The sequence below is a fragment of the Mauremys mutica genome, chromosome 3 (assembly GCF_020497125.1).
Source record: "Mauremys mutica isolate MM-2020 ecotype Southern chromosome 3, ASM2049712v1, whole genome shotgun sequence".
Classification (NCBI taxonomy): Eukaryota; Metazoa; Chordata; order Testudines; family Geoemydidae; genus Mauremys; species Mauremys mutica.
Window position 1 is genome coordinate 149,558,354 of NC_059074.1, and position 27,989 is coordinate 149,586,342.

At 44.9% G+C, this 27,989-nt stretch overlaps 1 protein-coding gene and 1 pseudogene across 2 annotated transcripts in view; one reads left to right on the forward strand and one right to left on the reverse strand.

Moving 5' to 3' along the window:
* The window catches only part of BTBD9 (BTB domain containing 9), a 304,691-nt gene that overhangs the window by 69,470 nt on the left and 207,232 nt on the right, over window positions 1–27,989 (reverse strand). For both annotated transcript variants that reach the window (XM_045010651.1, XM_045010650.1), the window contains exon 9: window positions 17,533–17,640. In XM_045010651.1, coding sequence (XP_044866586.1) covers window positions 17,533–17,640 — 108 coding nt within the window. The remainder of the gene's footprint in view (window positions 1–17,532; window positions 17,641–27,989) is intronic.
* Window positions 12,626–13,250, forward strand: LOC123366003 (annotated as a pseudogene).

The following is a 27,989-nucleotide window of genomic DNA, read 5'->3' on the forward strand; positions in this document are numbered from 1 at the left end:
CGTTCCAGGAGGGCATCGAACTCTTGAGAGGAGTTCTGAAGAACCGACTCTGTAAATTTGCCCACCGCCACCCATAGTAGCGGCTAAGCAGGGCTTGCTAGTTTGCTACACGAAGTGGCAGGGCCCCCGCCGAGTACATCTTACGGCCCAGTAAGACCATTCGCCTAGCCTCCTTGGCTTTAGGGGCTGGTGCCTGCTGGCCATGGCGTTCCATCCCATTGAGGGACTGGACGACAAGGGAGCAGGGGGGGGGTAGATGTACCTATAGGTACTCGTACCCCCTGGATGATACCATGCACTTGCGTTCCGATCAGAGGAGGGCCCGAGGAGTATGTTCCTGCCCCCGCCTCATCTGGGGAGGAGGCAGAAGGAAGGCCAGGGACAAGCGGGTCCTGTGTGGGCTCGCGCTCCTGGACGACCTCCTGATCCGGAGGGATCTGGGAGCCCGGTGGCTGAACCGGGGCTTGCTCCGTACCGGTCGGAGGGGGACGGCTAATTGTCGCCTCTGGCACCCAGAGCTCCGACGGAACGGAGCGAGATGGGAGCACCGGTATGCCTCTGGCATGGTAGTACGCCCAAGGTGACTAGACGGACCACTGATAGGTCTCCTGGAAGACTGTGGAGGGCACATCGGAAAACAGAGTACTGCGCATATGAAGTGTCCGCACGTGGCAACACTGATGCGTGGCTGGATGGCCCTGAAGGAGCTGAAGAGCCTTTGGTAGAGTCTCCTTCTCTAACTGACGTCGCTCGACACGGCACCAGGGATCGGTACCGGGAGACATACCGGTACCGAGAACGGGACCTGCCACCGGAGCTGTGCCGGGCGGTCGACTGAGAGCGCGAGGCTCGATGTTCAGGAGTGGCTACGGGAGTCTCGGTGCCTGGGGTGGTGCCGGGAGCGGGATCGGTGCCGAGTGTACCGGGCCAGCGAACGGGACGCTGACCGGTGCCGCGAGTACTAAAGGTACCGAAATAGAGAACGGTGCCGAGACTGCGAGCGGCGTCGGGACCTCAATCAGTGACGGGACCGAGAACGTCTGCGGGACCGCGATCAGGAACGGTGCCGCTCTGCGGTACCGACGCAGGGTGGCGTGAGCAAGACAGGCTCGCCGATAGACAATATAACCCGCACCGGCGGTGTCGGGGGTTAAAGCAGCGCAGGCTCTGCCCTTGCCATCAACTCCCTCGCTATGGAAATGTGTCCAGCGTGGAGGAAATAGTGAGCTCGACCACAGCTCGCACCGGGGAGCGTTCAGGTGCTGGACTCGACGGCTCTTGCGTGTCCGGAGTCTACGGTGCTGATACTGTCGGTGCCGCAGCAGGTACCGGTGCTGGGCAGTACGACGTAGTAGAGCGCTCGGGCTGCGGAGCAGGCGGCTCGGGCGCAGCTTAAAAGCGAGCTCGACCACGGTTCGTACCGGGGAGCTTTCCAGCACCGGACTCGACGGCTCTTGCCTGGCCAGAGTTAACGGTGTGGATACTGTCGGTGCCGCGGCAGACATCGGTGCCGGGCGATCCGACTGAGCATAGCGCTCGGCTGCGGAGCAGGCGGCTCGGACGCAGCTTCATAGCGAGCTCGACCACGGTCCGTACCAGGGAGCTTTCCAGCACCGGACTCGACGGCTCTTACCTGGCTGGAGTTAATGGAAGGATATAGTCGGTGCCGCAGCAGACATCAGTGCCGGACGCTCCGACTGAGCATAGCGCTCGGCTGCGGAGCAGGCGGCTCGGACGCAGCAAGTATATTGTGCCTCTTCATCCTCCAGGAGAGGGAACCATGCCGAGTGGACGTCGGAGCCAGCGAGGGCCAGTGCCGGGAGGCCTTGGCGGTACCGGCGATCCGGTGCCGAGGGAGCGCTCCTTGAAGACTAACCAGCGCTCGGCGCCGAGAGCGGAGGAGCAAGAGCTGCCTCCCTCAGGAGCTGCTTGAGACGAAAGTCCCGCTCCCCTTTGTTCTCGGATTAAAGGCCTCACAAATGCGGCACTTATCTGTTAGTTGAGATTCCTCGAGGCACTTAGGAGAGGATCTCTTGTCGGCATCGGCTCGTGGCCGGCCGAGCAGTGTAAAACCCTGTGGACTGGGCATCGGACCCGGCACCGGGTGAGGGGAAGGGGATAAACCCCGAACCCCTGAAAATAAATACTATACTACAAACAAATAAAGTTAACTACAACTATAAACATCTGAACTATATACTAAACGAGAGAAACTACGAGTAGCTAGGGAAGTGGAGGTCAGCTAAGCCGTGCTCCACTGTTCCAACGGCCGTCACGGGCGGGAAGAAGGAACTGAGGGGCGGATGGGTCGGCAGGGGTATATATCCTGCGCCATAGCGGCGCCACTCCAGGGGGCGCCCAGCCGACCCACCGAGTGTTGCTAGGGTAAAAATCTTCCGAAGAGCCGTGCATGCGCGGCGCGCACACCTAACTGGAATGCATAGGAGCAATCACTCGAAGAAGAATGCACTGATATTGTCATAAAAACAACTGTATAATAAAGCTAGTCTATGTTCATACTTTTCAAATCTATTATACTTTTTCAGATACACATATTTTATCATACACTTTATATGCTTTTAAAGAGTGTATTAATGTTTCAATTTCAAATCAAATGTCCAAACAATCACTAAATTGGCAACACTGCATGTAACTAGTTCACAAAATGTGTGTGTGTGTGGGGGGGGGGTGTTGGGGAAATTCGGGGGGGATGTAGGGAAATCTCTGGAGCTGTCCGATGTGCGTCTTGCTCTATCCCTGTCCCCCTGCCTGCTTCTCTTTGGCACCGAGGATCGACTCTTCTCCTGGTGCTTTTTGTGTTTCTTTTTAGGCAACAGAGAAGAAGATTGGTGCCCAGACTCTCAATTGGTGAGAAGAGTGCTCTGCACTGAAGCTGAGGTGCTTGATGCTGAGTCTGAGCTGCCTCCATGAGAAGCACCTTCACCCCACTCCCCAGTCCTTCTTGGTGCAGGGTTTGGAAGTGGTCTTTTCTGTGAGAGTCCCCTAAGCACCTGAGACAATGCAAATGCGGGTCACTCAGTGGTATCGACTTGCCACAGGAAGCATATTGCTTGAAGCCTGGCAACCAAGGCATGACCCAGCACCGGAAGGTGAACAGCCTTGCTGACTAAGTGCACAGGCATTCAAAACTATCTAATTATTACAATTAACTACTACCAAACTACAATAACTATTTACACTAAGAGGTAGGAAAAAGTCACTAGGAGAAATTGCCTGAGCAATGAGAAGCTTCAGCTATTGTCACAGCTGCTAAGAAGGAACTGAGGGGGAACTAAGGCAGGCCCCTTTATACCAGCATTATGAGCATGTAGTACCAGAGGGCACTGGAGGGCATTGCGCACCATTCCAGTGATGGTGGGGAGGAAACTCCAGTGAGGCCTGGTGGACTTGGCCTCAGCCTGCTCCCTGGTACAAAGGAAGCTGGTGAGGCCGCACTGGTGGAGTCCCAGAGTGAAAATGGACATAGAATGTGTCCATGGGGATAGGAGGCAATACACTATGGCCCAGGTGCCCCTTGAGGTTCAGGACAGGTTTAAGCAGCAATGGGTTGGGGTAGTAAAGGGCCTGGGGTAGTGGGCACAGACTGGGACCCTTTCCCAAGCGGGAAGGTGGGCAGAGGGAGAAAGCCCAAGATAGGGAAAAGGGGAAATTCCCCTAAGAAGGGATAGAGACTCCCGAACAGAAAACCCCTAGAGAACAGAGCCCGAGAAGGGAGAGGGAAGCTATGGGCGAGACGTCCACCCCAGGGACCTTGACTAGAGTGCAAGACCCGGTGGAGGTCCTTATAAGTGGACCCTCAAGGGAAGAGACACCGGCCCCGTTGGACAAGTGTGGGGGACCGGGAAGCCCTGAGTGTCCAGGACGGGGTCAGGACCAACCCTGAACCCCTGATGGAAAGGAACCGAGGGGGGGGGGACGGACAGGGGAACACCCAAGGGGCTGTGAATGGTGCGAAGACCTGTATGTCACAGTAGAGCTATGGGGCCATCCACCCCCCCCCCCACAATGTAGTTTCGGGGGGGGGTAGGGGGGAAGATGAAGGAAACCCACATGGAAAACCCTGGGATTGACCTGAAAGAGGGGAAAAGACTCCCTCCTAGAGCCCTCCCCCCACCCTGGGGCAGAGGAAGGAGAGGAGGGGTGAACCTGGCGGTTCTAGAAGGAGGGGAGGTGTGTGACAGAGTGCTGGGCAAAGGGTTGCAGATTCAGTCCTCTGTCATGTCCGCTCCTCGTTAAGGGAACAAATTAGAGTGGGATGGAGGTAATCTGGACCTAATTCGGGCAAGCAAGAGGAAAGGCAAAAGGCAGGGAATGAAAGCGGGGAGGTAGCTCTCCCCTCTCTCCTGCCTGCAGATGGTGAAGGATGACTTGTACATGGTGAAACGGTGGTGGGAACAAGGCTGAGAATAAAGTGCACCAGTGGTTACTAAACCCAGGGTCTCTGAGAGACTTTGTGAACCTAGCAGAGGCAGAAGCCAAAGGGGCCCCGCCATACTCTGCTACAGGGATTTATTTATTTTTAAATATAAATGCTCTTTCAGAATAAGAATTGATATCCAAGTTTCAACTGAGAGTAAATATTTACATGTGGTTAATAATATAATACACCCTAACTATAATGCCTGTTGGAATTCAAGTATTTTGTTCATTATAGCCAGGGATTCATTATACTGAAAAAAAAAATCAAAACAAACGATAAATTGCTGGAGTAAGTTAATGAAGTTGCTTTGGATAAAGGCGTTAGCTAAATTAATTAATTATTAATAATGATAACAACCACCATCCGGTATTTTGCGTTAATTCACTGAAGTGCTGCATTAGGGGGACTGCACTGGTGAGTATCTGAGTGTCTGTTGAGGGGACAGTTTGGCAGTTTGACCGTGTGCTTGATTGCTTGCTTGTTTGAACAGTGTGAATTGGGAGTGCTTTGTTCCAGCTGGGCCTGACTGTTATAAAAAGGCAGTCAGCTGCGAACCAGCTGAGCAGCGAACAGCAGAGAGGCAAACAGAAGGAGTTTGCCTGGAGAGAGCCTACTGAGGCCCCCCTCTCGCAGGTTTCTCTGAGTCGTGTCTGCCACAAGTAAGGAAGCTCCTAGAAGGAAGAGACCATGGATGCTGAGCGATCCGCTGTTGTGACCTGCACAGGATGCGCCATGTTTGTCTTCCTTCCACAGGATAGAAGCGACTTTGTCTGTACAAAGTGCAAGCTGATCTCCGTATTGGAAGAGAAGATTCAAGGTCTGGAGAAACGAATATCAACCCTGCGTTCCATAAAAGAAAATGAGGATTTCCTGGATAGACGTCAGGATCAGCTTCAGCGGGCACAATGTTCCGAAGATTCAGAGCAGGCTACGCAGCGGGGACAGAAGGCCAGCGAGGATAATTGGCGGCATGTGACTTCCAGAAGAGGAAAGAGTACCAGAAATGTCCATGTACCAGAAACACAGATGCAGGTGAGCAACCGTTTTCATGTTTTCTCCGCAGGTACTAGTGCAGAGAGTGGAGTGGATGATACATCTGAGGGAACAGAGCAGAAGGAGACTCCACTGATTGGAAGGCATGAGATGCACCGTCCTAGGGATGGGGGTTCCACGACCACCGCTCCCAAGAGGAGGAGGAGGGTGGTGGTGGTCGGGGACTCTCTCCTGAGGGGGACTGAGTCATCTATCTGCCGCCCTGACCGGGAAAACCGAGAGGTGTGCTGCTTGCCAGGGGCTAGGATTCATGATGTGACGGAGAGACTGCCGAGACCCATCAAGCCCTCGGATCGCTACCCCTTCCTGCTTCTCCACGTGGGCACCAATGATACTGCCAAGAATGACCTTGAGCGTATCACTGCAGACTACGTGGCTCTGGGAAGAAGGATAAAGGAGTTTGAGGCGCAAGTGGTGTTCTCGTCTATCCTCCCTGTGGCAGGAAAAGGCCAGGGTAGAGACCGTCGAATCGTGGAAATCAACGAATGGCTACGCAGATGGTGTCGGAGAGAAGGGTTTGGATTCTTTGACCATGGGATGGTCTTCCAAGAAGAAAGATTGCTAGGCAGAGACGGGCTCCACCTCACGAAGAGAGGGAAGAGCATCTTTGCAAGCAGGCTGGCTAACCTAGTGAGGAGGGCTTTAAACTAGGTTCACCGGGGGAAGGAGACCAAAGCCCCGAGGTAAGTGGGGAAGTGGGATATCGGGAGAAAGCACAAGTAGGTGAGTGCAAGAGGGGAGGGCTCCTGCCCCATACTGGGACAGCAGGACGATCAGGGAGTTATCTTACATGCCTCTACACAAATGCAAGAAGCCTGGGGAACAAGCAGGGAGAACTAGAAGTCCTGGCACAGTCAAGGAATTATGATGTAATTGGAATAACAGAGACTTGGTGGGATAACTCACATGATTGGAGTACTGTCATGGATGGATATAAACTGTTCAGGAAGGATAGGCAGGGCAGAAAAGGTGGGGGAGTTGCGTTGTATGTAAGAGAGCAGTATGACTGCTCAGAGCTCCAGTATGAAACTGCAGAAAAACCTGAGAGTCTCTGGATTAAATTTAGAAGTATGAACAACAAGGGTAATGTCGTGGTGGGAGTCTGCTACAGACCACCAGACCAGGGGGATGAGGTGGACAAGGCTTTCTTCCAGCAACTAACAGAAGTTGCTAGATCACAGGCCCTGGTTCTCATGGGTGACTTTAATCACCCCGATATCTGCTGGGAGAGCAATTCAGCAGTGCACAGACAATCCAGGAAGTTTTTGGAAAGTGTAGGAACCAGCTAGGGGAAAAGCTCTTCTTGACCTGCTGCTCACAAACAGAGAAGAAATAGTAGAGGAAGCAATAGTGGATGGGAACCTGGGAGGCAGTGACCATGAGATGGTCGAGTTCAGGATCCTGACACAAGGAAGAAAGGAGAGCAGTAGAACAGAGACCCTGGACTTCAGAAAAGCAGACTTCGACTCCCTCAGGGAACTGGTGGGCAAGGTCCCCTGGGAGAATAACATGACGGGGAAAGGAGTCGAGGAAAGCTGGTTGTATTTTAAAGAATCCTTATTGAGGTTGCAGGAACAAACCATCCTGATGCGTAGGAAGAAAAGTAAATATGGCGGGCAACCAGCTTGGCTTAACAGTGAAATCCTTGCTCGTCTTAAAGACAAAAAAAGAGCTTACAAGAAGTGGAAGACTGGACAAATAACCAGGGAGGAGTATAAAAGTATTGTTCAGGCATGCAGGAGTGAAATTAGGCAGGCCAAATCACCCTTGGAGTTGCAGCTAGCCGGAGATGTTAGGAGTAACAAGAAGGGTTTTTTCAGGTATGTTAGCAACAAGAAGAAAGTCAAGGAAAGTGTGGGCCTCTTGCTGAATGAGGGAGGGAACCTAGTGACAGAGGATGTGGAGAAAGCTAATGTACTCAATGCTTTTTTTGCCTCTGTCTTTACAGACAAGGTCAGCTCCCAGACAGCTGCACTCTGCAGCACGGTATGGGGAGGAGGTGACCAGCTCTCTGTGGAGAAAGAAGTAGTTCGGGACTATTTAGAAAAGCTGGACGAGCACAAGTCCATGGGGCCGGATGCACTGCATCCGAGGGTGCTAAAGGAGTTGGCCGATGAGATTGCAGAGCCATTGGCCATTATCTTTGAAAAATCATGGCGATCGGGGGAGGTCCCGGATGACTGGAAAAAAGCTAATGTAGTGCCCATCTTTAAAAAAGGGAAGAAAGAAGATCCAGGGAACTACAGGCCAGTCAGTCTCACCTCAGTCCCTGGAAAAATCATGGAACAGGTCCTCAAGGAATCAATTCTGAACCACTTAAAGGAGGGGAAAGTGATCAGGAACAGTCAGCATAGATTCACCAAGGGCAAATCATGCCTGACTAACCTAATTGCCTTCTATGATGAGATAACCGGCTCTGTGGATGAGGGGAAAGCAGTGGATGTGCTATTTCTGGACTTTAGCAAAGCTTTTGATACAGTCTCCCACAGTATTCTTGCCAGCAAGTTAAAGAAGTATGGGCTGGATGAATAGACGGTAAGGTGGATAGAAAACTGGCTAGGGATATCTGGTCGGGCTCAACGGGTAGTGATCAATGGTTCCATGTCTAGTTGGCAGACGGTATCAAGTGGAGTGCCCCAAGGGTCGGTGCTGGGGCCGGTTTTGTTCAATATCTTCATTAATGATCTGGAGGATGGCATGGATTGCACCCTCAGCAAGTTTGAAGATGACACTAAACTGGGAGGAGTGGTAGATACGCTGGAGGGTAGGGATAAGATACAGAGGGACCTAGACAAATTAGAAGATTGGGCCAAAAGAAATCTGATGAGGTTCAACAAGGACAAGTGCAGAGTCCTGCACTTAGGAAGGAAGAATCCCATACACTGCTACAAACTAGGGACCGAGTGGCTAGGCAGCAGTTCTGCAGAAAAGGATCTAGGGGTTACAGTGGACGAGAAGCTGGATATGAGTCAACAGTGTGCCCTTGTTGCCAAGAAGGCTAATGGCATTTTGGGCTGTTAAGTAGCAGCATTGCCAGCAGATTGAGGAATGTGATCATTCCCCTCTATTTGGCATTGGTGAGGCCTCATCTGGAGTAGTGTGTCCAGTTTTGGGCCCCACACTACAAGGATGTGGAAAAATTGGAAAGAGTCCAGCAGAGGGCAACAAAAATTATTAGGGCGCTGAAGCACATGTCTTATAAGGAGAGGCTGAGGGAACTGGGATTATTTAGTCTGCAGAAGAGAAGAATGAGGGGGGATTTGATAGCTGCTTTCAACTACCTGAAAGGGGATTCCAAAGAGGATGGATCTAGACTGTTCTCAGTGGTAGACGATGACAGAACAAGGAGTAATGGTCTCAAGTTGCAGTGGGGAAGGTTTAGGTTGGATATTAGGAAAAACGTTTTCGATGGGAGGGTAGAGAAGCACTGGAATGGGTTACCTAGAGAGGTGGTAGAATCTCCTTCCTTAGAGGTTTTTAAGGTCAGGCTTGACAAAGCCCTGGCTGGGATGATTTAGTTGGGGATTAGGTCCTGCTTTGAGCAGGGGGTTGGACTAGATGACCTTCTGAGGTCCCTTCCTACCCTGATATTCTATGATTGGCTTTTTTGCAAATGATCAGTCCAGATACAGGATTACCATTGCTTCTGCACTGCTAGAACCACAAGACTGCTTCATTTAGTGCATCATCATCAGATTTTCATAATTTCTTTTGTGACCGTCCTTCGTCAGTGATGACTTTATGGACAAATGCTTGGAGATTTTTCTGGGTTTTTTTTTAATGTTCCAATTGTGCTTTTTTACAGACCATACTCACATCAGAGATCTGCCTGCATTGCTCTTTTATTCAAATGATCAATAATTTCTAGCTTTATTGCCACAGAAATTGATTTTCGCTTTGGAGGCATGGCTCATACTTTACTGACACTTTTGTTTCAGAAGCACAATGTGACTTTCGTGACACTTCCGTTTTGGAAGCACAGCATGAATATATGGCACTGGATAAAAATTGTGCATGTATGTGCAACATCCTTTTGTTATTTATTTATTTGTTTGTTTGTTTATAATACTGTAGTTGGGATCCAGGGACTAGGATTATTATAGCTGAAGGTTCGTAATTATGAAAGGCATTATAGATAGTGTGTACTATATCTTAAATGGTCATCTGCTAACAGATCCTTAATCATAGTGTTGCTATAGAAGGCCCTGGAAAAATATACATAGCCCCAACACGCCTGATCTGGTGACAAGTCTCTTATTTTCCTTAACAAAGGAGTGCAAACAGACACCATTTTAACTTGTACACCATTGACTAGTTCATTTTCTTCTCTTTGTTAAGATTTCTTTCCCTCATCGAACACTAACACCCTGTCAAAACTAATTTTCAATGAGGACAGCATGTCACTATTTAGTGAATAACTAAATGACTGGGTATTCTATCAAAAACACTATTCTGCATTCAATGAAATTATTAGCAATTATCAGACACAAACTAATTTAGTGAAAATCTCTGAATATAATACTAACATACTAATAGCTTTCTGGGGTGTATTAACAGAAGTATCATATATGTAAGATATGGGATGTAATTGTTCTGCTCTATTTGGCACTAGTGAGACCTCAGCTGGAGTACTGTGTCCAATTCTGGGCGCCACACTTTCAGTAAGATGTGGACAAATTAGAGAGTCCAGAGAAGAGCAACAAAAACGATAATAAACATTTACAAAACCTGATCTATGAGGAAAAGTAAAGAAAGTGGGCATGTTTAGTCTTGTGTATTTACAGGCTTAAGATCTATGCCCTCAAAGTGGGATTTCCAGGAGTAGCTAAGTTACTTAGGCACTCACATTTCAATGGAAATCATTTCTGCTTCTAAGACAGCTAGGCACTTTTGAAAAATCCCACAATTTTTTTTAAAAATTACTTTAAAGATAATGCAAGGGTTTTTCAGCTCTCCTGTGACTGTTTGGAAAAGAGAACCTGACTAAATGACTGACTATGGAGTAAAGATAGTGAACATGATTGTACACAAAGTCAAATACAAAATAAATTAACCGGACAAAAAAAAACCCGAAAAAATATTGCCCCTTCCCCCACATTTAACTTTTTTCATGTATATTGATGTTAGAAGTTATTTGTAACTATAGTAGGTACAAACATTTCAGACAGAAAGGAGCTTTTTCAAGTTGATGGTGTTCCTTTAAATGTTATTAACTCCATTGGATTGTACTGTTTTTGTATCCACTGTGCTTTTGTAAGTTTGAGCTTCAGGGCAGAGATCTTTATTTGTTTAGCACAGATCATTATCAGGGGAGCTGATAGAACTGTCTATACTTAATGCCCAACACTTCCCATTACTTGACCTTTTTTTAGTTGATTATATCATTGCCAAACTTAAATTGTTCAGGCTGATATTTTCCATGCCAGGTATTGGCTTCAGGTTGATGATTTCTTTTGGAAACTTTCAGGAAAAAAGGTTCAGCAGTTTCTGAGCATGAGAGTAGTGAAAAATACACTGTTTAACCCATGTTAAAACAATAAATCCATTTCTTTGAGAACTTCTAGCACTTCTATGCTTTGGACCTAGGGTTTGAAATTGGGTGGGAGGGAAAGAATAAGAGTTCAAAAATCACCCTTTTGGGCAATTTTTTCACTGGATTGTTCTCACTTTCACCCCTTTTACAAGAAACAACACACACTGGAACCCATCCTTTGGCGACTATGTTGCTCCTCATGTGCTGATTCCAAGAATATCATTTATACATTTTTACCTATCACAGAAAATATGTGAGCCAAGGTGAATCTACCAAATGTTAATTTGATGACAAATTTGCTGTAGCATGAATGCTGTCACTCACTGACACACACACCTTCTGCAAATATCCCTGTAACCTAAAAAAAAGTTTTCTGAGCTACAAAAGAGGAGATCAGGAGTTCAAATTTCACTTCTTCTAAATGCTATTTTATTTTCTCATGCAATTCACTACCCTTATGACTGACTACAGCCATAAACCCCAATCTAGAAGACAGTTAGGGAAGAGATGCTGATCTCCCTCCCACACCCTTTTTCAAAAATAAATTAGCAAAGACATTATGCAAGAACACTGCAGGCAGAAAACCCAGATCTCTTAAAATGACAGTAACCAGTCTTATCCACTACACTACACTGACTTTTAGAGAGACTAAACCAGTTCCAGTTATTCTTTCACTAAACATTATAAATCATATCCTATATCCCAGAGCCAGGCATAGACTCCAGGATTCCTGATCACCAATATTCTTCTGTTGACTAGTAAATAGTTCTGTTACTCACTGTAAAAGTGTGTGTCAAGTTCCCCTCCCGTGTTAAGTCTAGAAAGGGTCTAGCAATTCTTGTGTAGCTCAAACAGTAAGGGCCTAAAATAGGGATGTGTAGGTCAAGCAGTTCAAACCCTACTGCTGATCTATGTTGGGGGATGGCATGGTTGCATGTGATTCACACAGTGAAAAGGACACTTTCAAACAGGTGTTGTAATTAAGAACCATAACAGTGACTAGAGTGACATTCAGGCAAAATAATTTCCCAAATGCATGGAGTATGGGAAAGTCAGATGTGCTGATCTGTTGATATAATTGTTATACAAACATATGAAGTCACTATTAAGGTTTTGCATTATAGGACAAGTTTGATTAAGCTGGGTATTGCGTATGTGTATCCGTTGCAGCTAGAAATGAAAGCCTATGGAACATTAGAGTGTATTATTGACAGTGCATAGGCAATAAGGTAGAAAGGAATGTACCAGTCAATCCCTTTCTTATTTCCATGTGTGACAGATTGTGGATATATCTGTGGGATTGAATGTGAGATGCTGAAGGCTTCTGGATTGAGAATTGTGAGTGAAGGGCTGGCTTTGGGCTTGTTCTCATTGGCCAGCTAATTGTGAATAGGTAGACAGGTGTGTAGAATGATAATTACCCTATGAGTTACAGCTGCGGCTGTGTGGGTTTAATTAGCTAATTAGCAATTGTGATTGCTTATCATGTTGTATATAAGAGCATGCTGGGAATGAATAAAGATGGCTGCTTACACACACACTCTCTCTCTGCTTGGACTTCGTTCCTGCTCTTGCGATGCAACAAATGGTGACCCCGATGTGATACAGACTTACAGTGCAGTGAACTAGTCAGAACAAGCTGGATCATCATTGAAACAAAACACAGTGAGAGAAGTACAGCTGTGGATGCTTCTCTTTTGAAGGTAATCATCAAAAATGAATTTAAGGAGCGTTACTCGCTGAATCCAGAGTATATAACTGATGTTGTGTATGAAAAACCTTATATCACTATTGAACTGAAACAAAATGTTTCCCAGAAGTCTGCCAAGAGTGTGGATATATCTGACGTGGCTTACTACTTTGAAAAAGATGTCAAAGGTGACTCACACTACAGATAAACATCAGTGAAGAACCTCTAAAATTTGATCAAGCTCTAATCTATTATGTTGATGAAAAGCCCCCAGAGTTTTCCATGAAACGTCTGACTGCTGGTATTATTGCAGTCATTGTAGTGGTGGTACTAGCAATTGTTGCTGGAATTATTGTACTGGTTATCACTAGGAGAAGGAGAGGAAAGTATGAGAAGGCTGAGGCAAAGGAAATGAATGAAATGCAAAAAGAACTAAACCCATAACTGAAGTCACTAGAAGACAAATCGTGAACTATCAAGAAGGCAAACAGAACTAAAACAAGATAAGTACTAGTACCACTGTTGCCAATCTTGAATGAAGATAGTGGAGAGAGAAAAAAAAAAAAAAAAACGCACGGCGTCCGGGAAGCCGCAGGGCATCTGACAAGGGAGGCACACTCGAACCAAGAAGTGAGCAGCTAATATGGGAACTGCTGCGTCAGCAGATTTGATATGCATCACGGAGCGGTGGGGAGAAAAGTTCCCCTCTGATGCGTTATCCCGCCTGTTGCGGGACTTTCCGTTCAATCGAGTAGTAATACTGTTTTGGGCTGTGAGCTCTGGAAATCAGTGGCTCAGGGCGATAAGAAGGTTTTCTCCCTGAGTCCAGTATGGCTCACCGCGCAGAGACGATTGAAGGAGCAGTTCTTACAGCAAAAGGTAATGGTGGAAGCTTATCAAAGAGATGCAAGTTCACAGGACCAGCTGATTAGTGAATTAAAATCTACAAAGAAACGGCTGGATTTGGAAAAGAAAAACGGGAGTTACTGAAACTTCGAAGTGAAAAGCAGTCCATTGATGTTGAATGCTCAAGACTTCAGAAGGAAGTATCCCAGGTTCACCAGCAGATAGTGGAGTTAGAAAGCCACCTCCAATCAGTGCAAAAAGAACGGGATGCACAAATCGCTGATGGAGGAAATAACCAGGTTTCCCATGAACGGATTCAAGCTTTAGAGATAGAGCTGCAGGCTGTTAGCCACAGTAAGATGATGTCAGAGAAAGAGCTGCAAGAAGTAATTTCACTTACCAGCCAGGAGCTTCGAGAATCTAGGAGAAAGATAAAACTTTTGGAAGAAATAAACAAGAAGTTGGCCCTCGAACTGGAACATGAACGGGGGAAGCTCACTGGTTTTGGTCAGTCTAACATTGCTTTGCGAGAGCACAGCACCATTCTCGAAACAGTACTAGCAGAGAGAGAGGCAGACCTGGTGCAGCTGAATCTCCGGGTTCAAGCAGTCCTAAATATTCAAGCTTTACAGACTGCCTTCGAAAGAGAAAAGTCAAACGTTAATAACCTTCAAAAGCAGGTTGCGGCAGCCAAAGTAGATGCAGCACATAACCGTCGTCATTATAGAGCTGCGGTTCTTGAGCTGAGTGAAATTAAGAAGGAGCTACAAGCCAAAGAACTGCTTGTCCAAACCCTTCAGGCTGAAGCAGACAAACTACACGCTATTATTGAATGTGCTCATGCCTCTTTTAAGGCGCTCCTTTTAAGACAAAAAGGGGGGATTTGCAGTGAGCGGGCAGACGCCTTGGATAAGACGCCTGCCGCTCGGTTGCTGCAAGCTCTTAATTGGTTACATCTTGGTAAAAACAGCCAGGTGCCCCCCGCGATTAAACATGTCAACGGGATGACTGGGGAAGAGCAGGGTGCGGCCCCCCGACCCTCGGTCAAATGGTTTGATTATCAGCAGCAAATATGGAAAGGACCAGTTGACTTGCTAACGTGGGGCAGGGGTTATGTGTGTGTTGCCACTGATGCGGGTCCCAGGTGGATGCCAGCGAGGTGGGTCCGGCCTTGGTTGCGTACTCCGGAGTGACGGCAGGCAGATGCGGAGGAGCCTCACGAGACGCGCTCAGATGTCGCGAAACCAGAGCCCCCGGAGGAAAGCTGTTTGTTAGCTCTGCCAGGACTTTTTCTGTCTGATCCTCCATGAATGAATTACTCACTTGAGATGATTTTTTGTGTTTGAAAGAAAATCTGTGTGGTACCATGCAATTATTATTTAGAACTAAGATTTATGTTTTATGTTCCTTGTTATGTTTTGTGTTGTCTGTTTTCTGGCCAGAATTGTTGTTGTATTGTCATGTGGTTTGATATTTTTTCCTTAAGACCCCCCACCACCCTCAGTGTCAGTTTGATCACCTGACAGCTGAGGGATGATTTAAAAAAAAAAAAAAAAAAAAAAAAAAAAGGGGGGGGGGGGTCCTGCAGAGGTTACATTATTTGTTTATTGTGTTTTGTTTTGTTCGTTTGATGTTTTTGAAATTATATGTTAAGGATTGAATGGTCATATAGGTTGATCTTATAAAGTTTTGTTTATGATAGGTTATAATGTTATGCTGTTATGAGTTGCAAATGTTTTATGAATAACATAATATTTGATTAAGATAGATTGTGGTGTTATGCTGTTATAAGTTAAAAATGTTTGGTGAATGTTTTTATCTTGTTTTCCTTTTCCTTTTCTTTTGATTGTAAATAAAGGGGGGAGATGTGGGATTGAATGTGAGATGCTGAAGGCTTCTGGATTGAGAATTGTGAGTGAAGGGCTGGCTTTGGGCTTGTTCTCATTGGCCAGCTAATTGTGAATAGGTAGACAGGTGTGTAGAATGATAATTACCCTATGAGTTACAGCTGCGGCTGTGTGGGTTTAATTAGCTAATTAGCAATTGTGATTGCTTATCATGTTGTATATAAGAGCATGCTGGGAATGAATAAAGATGGCTGCTTACACACACACTCTCTCTCTGCTTGGACTTCGTTCCTGCTCTTGCGATGCAACATATATCTGTCAACTTGTAAACTTCATTTTGTTTTATGAATCTCATTTTGGTTCAGAGGCTCTACTTTGTACCATAACCTCCTTTGTGTATCCATTTTGTAGCCAGATATAATGGGGTTTACAAACCCCACAATGGGCCTGAAGGGGTTAAAAGGCAATACTGGGTCCAATAGACTTGCTCCTCCAGGCCTGCTGAGCATGCTCCTACTGGAGAAGTGGGTTGAAAGGATCTGAGAAACCCATGCAAATGGTGAGGGGATGAGCTGCAGGAGAGATGACTCCTCTGGGAAGCCAGACAAAAGACTGCCTGAGAGGGCACACAGATTGGGTAAGGCTCATAGACAGTGCCTTCTCCAACCACCACTCCCTTTGAGGTCCTGCAGAGCCCTGCTCCTTTTGTCTCCTTTGTTAACTGACTGACCGTTTGGACTCTAGGGGCCATGCCCCAAACTGAAGGGACATATAGGCAGAAAGTAGACAAGGGCAGTGGACTCAGACTTGCTGCAGGGAGGATCCTGGTCTGGGACCCAGTGGAGTGGGAGGGCCTGGGTCTGGATCCCCCTACCACACTACTTTAAGATCTGTGGCCCAGATGTGGATGGAAACCAGGAGGGTCCACCTTAAGGTCAGGAACCAGGAACCTTTACTATCCTGAAAGAGATGCAAGGGGCTGGAGGGCCAATGGCACTACTTGCTAGGCTGTCTGGCCCCCAAGCGACCTATCACACAGGGGTTTGAGACCTATGTCTGAGAAGCTATGACAGAACAATCAAGGGCCAACAACATTGAATGACTATTCCCTACTGGGTTTTCTATGGGTAGGACCCTTGAATCTGAATGACTCTCAGCCCAGAAGCTGATGGGGGACATGGAGCCTGAAACTTTCCTAGGAAGAAGCACATGGGTAAACGGAGGATACAGGCTGTTTTAAAAAGGTGTTTTTCTAAGCCAGAGGCCAGACCACCATGACAGGCAAGACCACTGGGCTAAGGAGAGCAGAAAGAGCTGCCAAGCCTAAGGATGCAGACCAAGCCTCAGACTCATAGGAGGGTGTAAGGTCAGGCTAGGGGAGTGTGCTCAGGATTTTGTTGTTTTTCAAAGATCTGTAACTCTCTAGCATGTACTTTATTAAGAAGCAAGTGGTTAAGAAATTCTTTTGCTAGGCCTTTGTTCCTTGCTTTCCTGTACCTGAAGAGCTAACTGAGAAATCAGAGCTCCCACAGCCTGAAGGACTATGGGGAAAGCATCTACTGAAGTGGGAGCTTGGGAGTATTGTCAGACACAGGGTCTGTATGTGGGAGTGTGCTGGAGAGACCCAGAGCTAGGACAGTGATCAGTCATTACCCTGATGAAGGGCTCTTAGAAACATAAGGGCCCAGAATTTGGGACCCATTACAACAGACTCGTGTCCATCCAGAAAGGTAGCCTGGGCCAGGTTGTGACACCATGCTTGTAAGGTTTTGGGTAGATAGGGTGTGTCCTACTGCAACCTTAACTGTAACTAAACATTGTTTTTGTTTGTTAATAAATATTACACTGGAAAACCAGTCTGGAAAAATGTGGAACTGGCTTGATCGGCAGCATCCTCAAAAGTTGGTTTTGGTTTGAAAGGATGACTCTTGAGCTACACTTGAAGTCTCCACTCCCCAAAATCACTTTTATAGGGGTCTAGTCTCAGTTATTTGCAAGTTATAATGGTATAATTCCAACCAGTGTTAGTGAGAGGTAACCATGTAAATCTCACACAGATCAATGGGAGAATAGTTTGCTTAGTTTCTCCCTTGGGCAAATAAGTGGAAAAAATTAAACTCACTTGCAGGAAACTTTTGTTCGATCAGCCACCATGGTCCATTGCTGCTGATTAGTGGAAACCTCAATGTAGTAACTATAGCTCCGATCATCACAGTCCCAGAGAAGTAACCTGGACAGGGAGAAATAGAATAGAGAAGTGATCAGTAAAATTACCACTAAACCAAGCTGCTCATTTTTTTTTCAGTCTTTTCTATCTTCTCTTTAATCCTTATTTAGCTAAATTGTTTGTTCTACGTGTCTCTAATGCTCAGTGTTCCCTGTTGATACCCTTTTTCTTTCACACATTATTTCGGGTGTTCCTCCAAGTCCCAACAATTCATACTACTTTATGTTAAAGCCAACAAAAATCTATAATATATTCCCTATAGTCATTCTACAACATTTATCCAGTTTATTTTTAATTTATTTACAAATCTATATATACTCTATTTCAATTGCCAAGTGAAACTGCCAGTGTATCACTGGCTTGAAGATCTGTTTGGATAACGTGGCTGTGTAAAGAAAGCACAGCTCAAGGGCCAGAAGAAAAATAAAGCAGACACTGATGGTGTGGAATACTGTCCTCTTGCACATATTCTCTTATTGTGGCAAACACGCAAGGATTACTCACTAACAGAGAACTCAAGGCCTGCATATGAAATGGGAATTCCTCATCTCTATGCTTCATAAAATGAGAAGCCTTGGATCAAATTGGCAAAAAAAGAAAAAGTAAAACTGGCCTATTCAGGTCAGGTCAGGTCAGCTCTTAAGAAGGATCCCTTCTTCTACTCATGCTACCTAATGAGTGTGCTGTCCTTCAGGAAACACATTAAATGCATTGTTAAGGAGCTCCCTTCGCCTTATCTTGGGTGTCCTGGACACTGCAGGAAAACAAGGCACCAGGAATATGGTTTAACTAAGCTCCAACTCTATCAAGTGAAACACATCTGGGAACTATCCGGCAAAAGCTTGTCCAGTGCAGGTCATCCTTCCATTGTAACCTGGGCCACCTGGAGAGAGGTGGCTTTCAGCCCCTACTCCTCTGTTCCATCTGCTGTAGGGCTGTTGTCAGCTTCCGTTAACCTTTCTCGGCACCATTTCTGGGACTCCACTGCCCTTCCCTCCCAATGTAAGGTTTAAAGGAGTGGGAAAGAGAGGGTCATCTCCTCACTGTACCAAACATTAGAAGCCCCATCCCCATTTCCCACCTTCTTTATGAGATACGGCTTCCACTATTTCTCTTCTAGTTCTGGTTTATTAGATAACTGAACCCCTGCTCAACAATTACCTGCACTGGGCACCTATGAAAAAAATGAATTTTACAATTTAACCTACCCACTAAGTCCCTGGGCTGCTGACAGGAAGATGAAACCACACCCATCTCAATCCAATCTGGCAGTGAGATAAATTCTTTCCCAGCACTAAAAAGGCAACTAGCATGATGTCCACAACAAGGTTCACAAGCACAGTCCTACCATAATGCCGGGGGGGGGGGGGAGGAAGAGAGAGGAAAGAGGTGCATGGAGCAGGAGCCCCCTCACCACCACCACTGCAGAATGGTACCCTCAGACAGGATGAAAAGTTTATAGACTTTCCCTGTGGGTGCATGGGAGTCAGTAGGCTTATACCAGGGGTAACAACCTATGGCACAAGGCGGCACGCGAGCTGATTTTCAGTGGCACTCACACTGCCTGGGTCCTGGCCGCCGGTGTGGGGGGCTCTGCATTTTAACTTAATTTTAAATGAAGCTTCTTAAACATTTTATAAACCTTATTTACTTTACATACAACAATAGTTTAGTTATATATTATAGATTTATAGAAAGAGACCTTCTAAAAACATTAAAATGTATTACTGGCACGCGAAACCTTATATTAGAGTGAATAAACGAAGACTCAGCACACCGCTCCTGAAAGGTTGCCGACCCCTGGCTTATACTGAACCCTTGTCCAACCAATGAGCCACGGAGCTCCGCCTCCTTCCCTCTTCAAGCCAAGGAGCAGAGGGTGTGTGTGCAATCCCTGAAGGGGCCAAGGGTTTTCTTTTCCCTGATAGTCCAGACAAAATTTTCCCAGTTCTGAGGCTGAGTCTATGCTACAGGGACTAGAATACCATAGCTATGGTGCTGTAGCAATGTTAACATAATCCTGTAGTGTGGACGCAGACTACAGTGATCGAAAGGGTTGTTCCATTGCAGTAGGAACACCACCTCCCCAAACAAAGGTACTGAGGTTGATGAAAGCATTCTTTTATTGACCTACCTGCATCTGCACTGGGGGTTAGATCGGCATAGCTCTGGCCCTCGAACTGTACTTTTTTTTCACACCCCAAGTACTGTAACTATGTCAACCTAAATTTTAAGTGTAGACCAGGCCAAAGGCTTGTGGGTGGTGGAAGGCAATCTCATTACATATTTTTCTTTAGAAGCAGTGAAGCATTTTAAAAAATTGATTATCAGATGTGATTTTGTTTATATCTTACATAAATGCCTGGGCTGGCTACATACCATTGATTAGCAGGGGGTTCAGTTTACAACTAATTGCTTTCTTTGCTGTTATTTTGATACAAACTCAATAGCAAATATGTTTTCAAAACTCTTATCTTTGCTGTTTGAATTAGGAGTGACTGTAGACAAACTCAACAAACTGAACTTCCCCTTCTTCAAAATAATTGCTCTCTCATCAGCCTGTTTTTAAATTGTAACATTCTAATTGGAACGCCTGCATAATGCATGTTATGGTAAACTACGTTGTGCTGAATGTTTGGTTTTTTTTAAATCTTCTATTCATTTCCTTAAGGGATTTATTTTCTATCAGATTAACTGTTACAAAGATTGAAGTCGTTTGCTTATTCACTGAACTAGGTGCCCTTTAAAAGCTTATAGAAAATGCCTGCTCTGTATTGTTTATGCAACATGCCTAAATTTGTGCAATACACTCGTGTAAATATTTCGGCCTTTGTGATAATTTGGCTAGCAGATTCTTGTCAGCAAATGTTGCTAACACTAAGGCTTGGTGCACACTAGGAACTTATGTCGGTATAACTATGTGGAAAATCCATACCCCTGAGCAACACAGTTATACTGACCTAATCCCTGGTGTAGACAGCGCTATGTTGACAGGACCACTTCTCCTGTTAATATAGCTACTGCCTCTCTGGGAGGTGAGGTACCTATACCGAAGGGGGAAGCTCTCCTGTTGGCACAGATAGTGTCTTCACTAAGCACTACAGTGTCACAGCTGCACTGGTGTAAGTGCAGACAAGCCCTAACTGTAATGAACACTTGGTATATTTTGATTGCACCTGCTGTTTGCTATGGAATCCAATGGGACCTGTTCCTACCACAATAATCAGAGCACAACTAACCAATCAAAATAGCTAGAACTACACTGACCATCTAAATCACTATAAGTAGAGCTATACATACAAGTAAAAAGAAAACTGTGAAATCTAGTTAGCACAATTAACAAAAGGGGCTAGTCAGGATTCTTTCCTCAACTATGAACAGCAAACCCTTTTCAAACTACAGTGGGTAGGGATTGTTGCCTGTCACTGAAAATATCAAGAAACATCCAAGCTGAGCCAGTTATATTCTAAAAGAAAATAAACTTGGTCACATTTAAACACTTTTCTAGTAGCAAACTATCAAGCTTGTGTGTCTTTAAGGATCTCTTACCAGAATGCTTAAGTCTCATGTAATTTCACTTCTCCCCAGTGAGGCAATCTTTCTTGCTTTCAGCTGCTACCTCTGCTGTGACAAATTTTATTGTTCAAAAATTATTCCACTCTTCAGAGTTAAACAATGCTGCTGTTAGAGAGGTGAAAATGACCTATCTGGAAGCTGAACGTGGAGCCCTTTTCCTTATGGGAAAATGCTGTCCATGGCTGAACCTGACTTGCTGTAGGAATTAATTTACTAGGAATATATGAGTCCAATCCCTTACCCAAGAATAGTGCTAAGGCCTTGTGCTTCCATGATCCTGTGCAAATCAGAACCTGGTAAAACTTTAGGTTTAACATTATATTTCTTATTTCTGAATCTCAGAAAATTTGGACTCAGGTAGGCTGGACAAACAGATTTTAAAAAGAGACTTCAGAATCTCTCAACTCAATCTCAGGCAGCTAATATTATTAATAAATAATAATTTAAGAAGTTAAAATAAAAGGTTTCCAAAAGAAGCCTTTTAGTTCTCATTAGTGCTGTCTATCTGCAAATTAAAAATTCAGAGCTGATTCTGTCAAATTCCCAGAGGCATCTTTTCAGGACTTGGTCAGAAGAAAGATTCAGCTATCAGAAATTCTGCTTCCTCAGATCCTCACCCATCCTGCTTTTCTACAGCTGTTAAGGTCGTTTGCCTGCTCAAGGCAAGATAGACTGTAGCAGACTTCCTTGTTAAAAGTCTGACAATGTAAGGGTAGAATCCTAGATGTGATGAGTACTTATAAACAACAGATACTGAATCTATTTAACAATTTCTAATTGTAGGCTAAATCTTCTGAAGGATTATAAAGAGGGGAAAAATGCAAAAACATATGTAAATTGTTTTCTTTTAAAACGTCTGTAAAAAAATTGGCTAATTATGTTTTTCAATGGAATTTTTTCATTATTGGGGACTCAATGCAGTTTCCTTGTGCCAGGTCTTCAAAGCTATAGTCAGGAGTTTAAAATTCAAATATTTCCAATAGCACACTGGTAATTATAATTATTCTAACTGCTAAATGCGCTAATTAAAACACAAGTGGTGTGGATTCAGAGCAAAAGACTAAGGGCTAGTCTACACTTACGAGCCGGGTCGACGCGGTGAGTTCGACTTCTCGGAGTTCGAACTCCGGAAGCGATAGTTCGAACTCCGGTACTCCACCACTGCAAAAGGCGGTGGCGGAGTCGACCTTGGAGCCGTGGACTTCGATTCCGCGGCGTCTGGACGGGTGAGTAGTTTGAACTAGGGTACTTCGAATTCAGCTACGCTATTCACGTAGCTGAATTTGCGTACCCTAGTTCGACCCCGATTCTTAGTGTGGACCAGCCCTAAGTGGACAGAGCTCTTTTTTTGTGAGGAGATGAGTTGCTCTTATCTCAGCAGTACTTGGCTCAGGTTAAACTGCTGGAAAGAGGACCTGGCTTTGGGTTATCATTAACAAACAGTGTATTAATTTAAAGCACTCCCAAAGAGACTTAACATGAATGATAAAAATAGACACTTCCTCCTTTGGGATTTGTGAAAGATGCAAAATAAGGGTTTGGCCTTTCCTGCTACACTTTTTTTTTTTGGGGAAGAACAAAGAGAGAAAAGAAATACACCCTGTTTGGAATTTATTCTGCAAGAGCTGCCTTTTCAGAGAAAAAAAGCAAAAGCCTGCCAGACACTTGCATGAATATTCACCAGTGCACACTGGGCACAAGGGCCACTTTTCATGCCACATGTACTAATCCTTCAAACGTATGCCAGGCAAGCTACTAGGGTAAACTTCTGTAGAGAAGCTGTGCTTTGCTGTGATGAATATGGGATGGCTGAAAGGAGAATGTCTAACTACAGAAGGCAGAGTTGCATACACCACAGGAATACATCAGTCATGGGTAAAACTGCTGATGCTACTGTGGCTTTCCATATTAGAATAAAGTTTTACATTAGCTTTCGTTAGTAAATCTTGCCCTGTGGGCTGAGAGAGAAATGCTGAGTGAATTGAAGGTCCTTCCAGCTCATTCCCTGCAATATCAGGGGCATTAAACATTTGTTTCTCTTATATCAACATTCCCAGGAGCCCAAGGCTTCCCCTATTATTCACTTAACCAGGTAGTGTTTATTTAGATCAGTGGTCCCCAACCTTTTTGTGGCCAGTAGCACATTCATGTTTTCAGAAGAGTGTGGTGGGTGCCAACAATTTTTCAAGGCTTATTTTGTATTTGTACATTAAATAATATGAAAAACATCATATTTAATATTACATAATATATGAATCCATAAGATAAAAAAGCTAATTTTACATGTAAAAGGTATTAATTAAATTATTCGGCAATTACTCTTTCACCTTACCATGTGAATTTGCTCTTTTTTATCTACTTGTACAAAAAAATAAAGAGTTTTTACAAAATAAATATCATAAACAGTTTTCATCTTATTTATTTTAAAAAAGTAAAACATTGTTGAACTGCTGGTCCAAATATATTTATTATTCTTACTTTAACATAGATAGCCAGTTATGGTGAATTAAAAATATTCTTTGATTTGTTACTCGTATCTGGATTTCAATAAACAAACAATTATGAAAAAAAGTTAAACACAAGTTAATCATATGCACTCATCAGCACTTAATGGAAAATAGGTATCATTAATTCATGTGGTTTTTCTAATAAAGTCAGTGTGATTTTTGGCACTGCATTTCTTCAGCCAATTTTTCATAGGTGGGAGAGTAGGATGATATTTCTGTTCGTAAGCAATTGCCAAGATGGGCATCTGTAAGCCGAGATCTGTATTTTGATTTTATGATGTTCACTGTTGAAAACAGAACTTTGCATAGATAAGTGGAACATAAGTGGAAAATAATAAGATTTTATTTTGTATGATGCATTTTTTAAGGCAGGAAACTTTTTGGTCAACCAGATTCCAAAAGTTTTCATCTGTTGTGCAGGATTTTAGAACAATATTATTTTGAAGGTCCAAAATCTCCAATTCCACATCTTCTGTTCTTACTTGAATGAGACTTGCAATTGATGTAGCCATTTATAATAATTAGAGATATACCAATCTCTTAGAACAGAAAGAGACCTTGAAAGGTCATCAAGTCCAGCCCCCTGCCTTCACTAGCAGGACCAAGTACTGATTTTTGCCCCAGATCCTTAAGTGGCCCCCTCAAGGATTGAACTCACAACCCTGGGTTTAGCAGGCCAATGCTCAAACCACTGAGCTATCCCTCCCCCAAGTTTCCTCTATTTGGCAAGTAAAAGGATTCACAAGAAAGGCAACTACAGGCTCAATGATGGTGAATTGCTGAAATCTCTTTTCAAATTGTTCCAGAAGTGTTTGAATGTGGATAACAAATGGTGATGGGTTAAAAATCACTGTCAGATACCATTTTCTTCAAACTTGGGAAATGTACAAGAGACTTCGTCTTCATATGTGACATCCACAAGATCAGTTTTGCTTTGAATGATTTTACAGAACCTATCATTTGAGCCACATGTTTGTCTTTTCCCTGAAGCTCAAGATTTAAAATGTTCAATTTGTCAGTGATGTCGGCAAGAAAAGCCAAGTCCATTAACCAGCTGGAGTCTTCTAGTTGCTTGAAGTTCTGATTTGTGGACTTCAGAAATTCTTAGATCTCTTCAATTAGGCTTAAAAAACATGCAAGAACTTTACCTTTGCTGAGCCATTGTACTTCTGTGTGCAAGATAAGATCAGATTATTTATCATCAACATCTTCCAACAGGGCCTTAAAAAGTCGGTGTTGCAAAGGTTTTGCTCGAATAGAGTTAATTATTTTAATAACGACATTCATGACATGTTGAAAAGAAAGAACTTTGATGCATAAAGCTTCTTGGTGAATAATGCAATGATAAGACATGAAGTTTGGAAAGGATTCATTCTTCTTACAGAGTGCAATGAATCCATTGGCGCTGCCCATCATTGCTGGTGCCCCATCAGTGGTGATCGCAGACAGCTTGTGTAGTGGCATACTAATTGATGTTGCATATGATTTGAATAAATTATAGATGTCCTCTTTGTTCGCCCTTTCATAGGCAATACTTTTAGTAACTCTTCTTTTATGGTGAAGTCACTAAATACCATTCTCACCATAACTGCCAACTGCGCTGTATGCGATATATCTATCAACTCATCGAATTGCAGTGAAAACCAGTCACATATTTCCAAGTCATCCTTTAGCTGAGTTTGCATGTCGCTTGAAATTGCATGTATCCTCCTCATAACTGTGTTGTCTGATAACTGCCGACAAAATCTCATCCTTGTTAGGAAATTCTTGAAACAGGCAATCAGCACCAGTCAAAAATGCTTCCTTCAACAATTCACCATCTTGAAAGGGTTTTTTCTTCTTTGCGAGCAGATGAGCAGTTTTAAAGGAAGCAATAGTAGCACCTTTAGACTTTACCACTTGTCTAGTGAAAACAGATTGCTGGGCAGATAGGTTTGATTTGAATTGATTAATTTTCTTCTTTCTCAACTCAGATTTAAGTGGATGGCTAATGTCAAAAGAGCCGTGATTAGTTTGGAAACGACATTCGACATTATGTTTTTTCAGCACTGCAACAGCACCCCCGCACAATAAGCAAACACATTTCCCTTTATTTTTAATAAAACAATAGGATTCTTACCACTCTGCGTTGAAATAATACGTATGCTGTCTTTTATTTGAATCACTCATTTTAGAGCAAGATGTTAAAAAAATAATAAATCGCAAAACACAAGAAAACAGCAGTATCAGTGCAGCGGAAGAATACTCACATACAGGGCCAACTCCAGGCACCAGTGGAGCAAGCACGTACCTGGGGCAGCACATGCTACGGGGCGGCATGCCGTCCATTCTTGGGACAGCAGAGTCGGAGCTGGGTTTTTTTTTTTTTTGGCAGCAGTTCTGGGCAGCGCAGAGAGAAGCCAGAGAGAAGCCGCGAGGACAGAGAACACCAGCGCCCGCAGCCTGCAGCCTCGGAGTTCTCTGTCCCCGGCAGGCGTGGGGCCGCGGCTTCTCTCCGGCTTAAGCCGCGGCCCCGCGCCTGCCAGGGACCGAAAACACTGGCACCCGCAGCCTGCAGCCCTGGAGTTCTCTATCCCCGGCAGATGCGGGGCCGCAGCTTCTTTCCCCTGCTGGGCACTAGGCAGGCCCCACGCTTGCTAGGAACAGAGAACACCGCACCTGCAGCCTGGTCAAAGCCTTGCCTAGAATCCAAGTGTCCTCTTTCCTAGCCTTGGGCATAGAGTAACCGTGTTGCCTATCACATTCAGTATCCCTAATATTCTCATACAGGTATATGCAACATTCACTACTGGGTGTCTTAGGGCTTGGCTACACTTGCGAGTTACAGCACAATAAAGGGCGCACTAGCTCACTACCCGTCCACACTGGCAAGGCACATAGAGCACTCTGACTCCGCAGCTACAGCGCTGCTGGTACTCCACCTCAGTGAGTGGAATAATGTTTGCTGCGCCCCTGCTGGAGCGCCGCAACGTCAGTGTGAATGGGGTGTTGCATTACTGCGCTCTGATCAGCCTCTGGAAACGTCCCATAATCCCCTTAAGTCAAGTGGCCACTCTTGTCTTTGTTTTGAATCGCAGCATGAATACGGATAGGCCCTTTGAAGGCTCCATTTCTGACAGCCAGCTGCTTATCTGCCCCGAGACAAAGCAACCATTAGTGTGGAATGCTGTGAGTGAGAGAGGGGGCGGGATGAGGGGAAGTCTGCTGCTGTCTGAACTTACAAGACAGCATGCCGACATGCTCTCAGCCCCCCCAAAACCCACTCTCTCTCCCCGTACATACACACAACACACTCCCTGTCACACTCCACCCGCCTCCCCGCATTTGAAAAGCACATTGCAGTAACTTGCATGCTGGGATAGCTGCCCATAATGCACCGCTCCCAATGCCGCTGCAAGAGCGCAAATGTGGCCATGCCAGTGCGCTTGAAGCTGTCAGTGTGGACAGACTGGAGCGCTTTCCCCTCCTGAGCTCTACAAAGGCTGGTTTAACTCAAAGCGCTCTACATCTGCAAGTGTAGACATGCCCTCAGCAAATGGCATCGGGCTGCTATACCTTGTCCTCTAGCTCAAGAAATATATATTGTAAATATAGTTATGCTGGAAGGTGTTAATGGCTGCCACCAAACAGGTTTTTGATCTACAGACAATCACAGACCTGGTTAAAGCTGATAAGATATGCTAAGCACCCTTCTGTCAGGATCCATAAAAAGAGCAATTAAGCCCATTTATGTAGTGACATAGCTGGAAACAGCAGAAGCTGCCACTCAAGGCAATGGGTCCTATGTTATGGTCTGATCAGAAACTAAACCTACTAAAGGGTTTCCTGATTTCAATTGTAGAGGCTAGGGGGTTATTTGGCAAGATGTGTGTGAGAGAAGTAAAAGGACAGGAGAAAAAATACCAGCACACAATGAAAGAAGCAGTTGTGAGCCTTGAGAGGGAGCAGAGACAAAAATCTCCTTGGGCATGGAACTTGCTGGAAAGGCAGGCTTCGGAATTTCTGAGAAGGGAGGCTGCATGCTGTTTGTTTCTACTGTGTTCAGGAAAACAAGATTTGGGTACACTCTTAGTAAATAAACAGGATTCCACCAAAGAAATAACTGACTTGTATTATCAATTTCTCCCCCTAATGGAACAAACGTGCAAGGCCCCAAATATTGGCTACCATTCAGGCCAAAAGAGGTAACAATACTTTTTTTCAAAACAGCTAAAAGTGTCATATGCTACCCCTGTGATTATTTGTACTGCATTTAAGTCAGTATTTTAC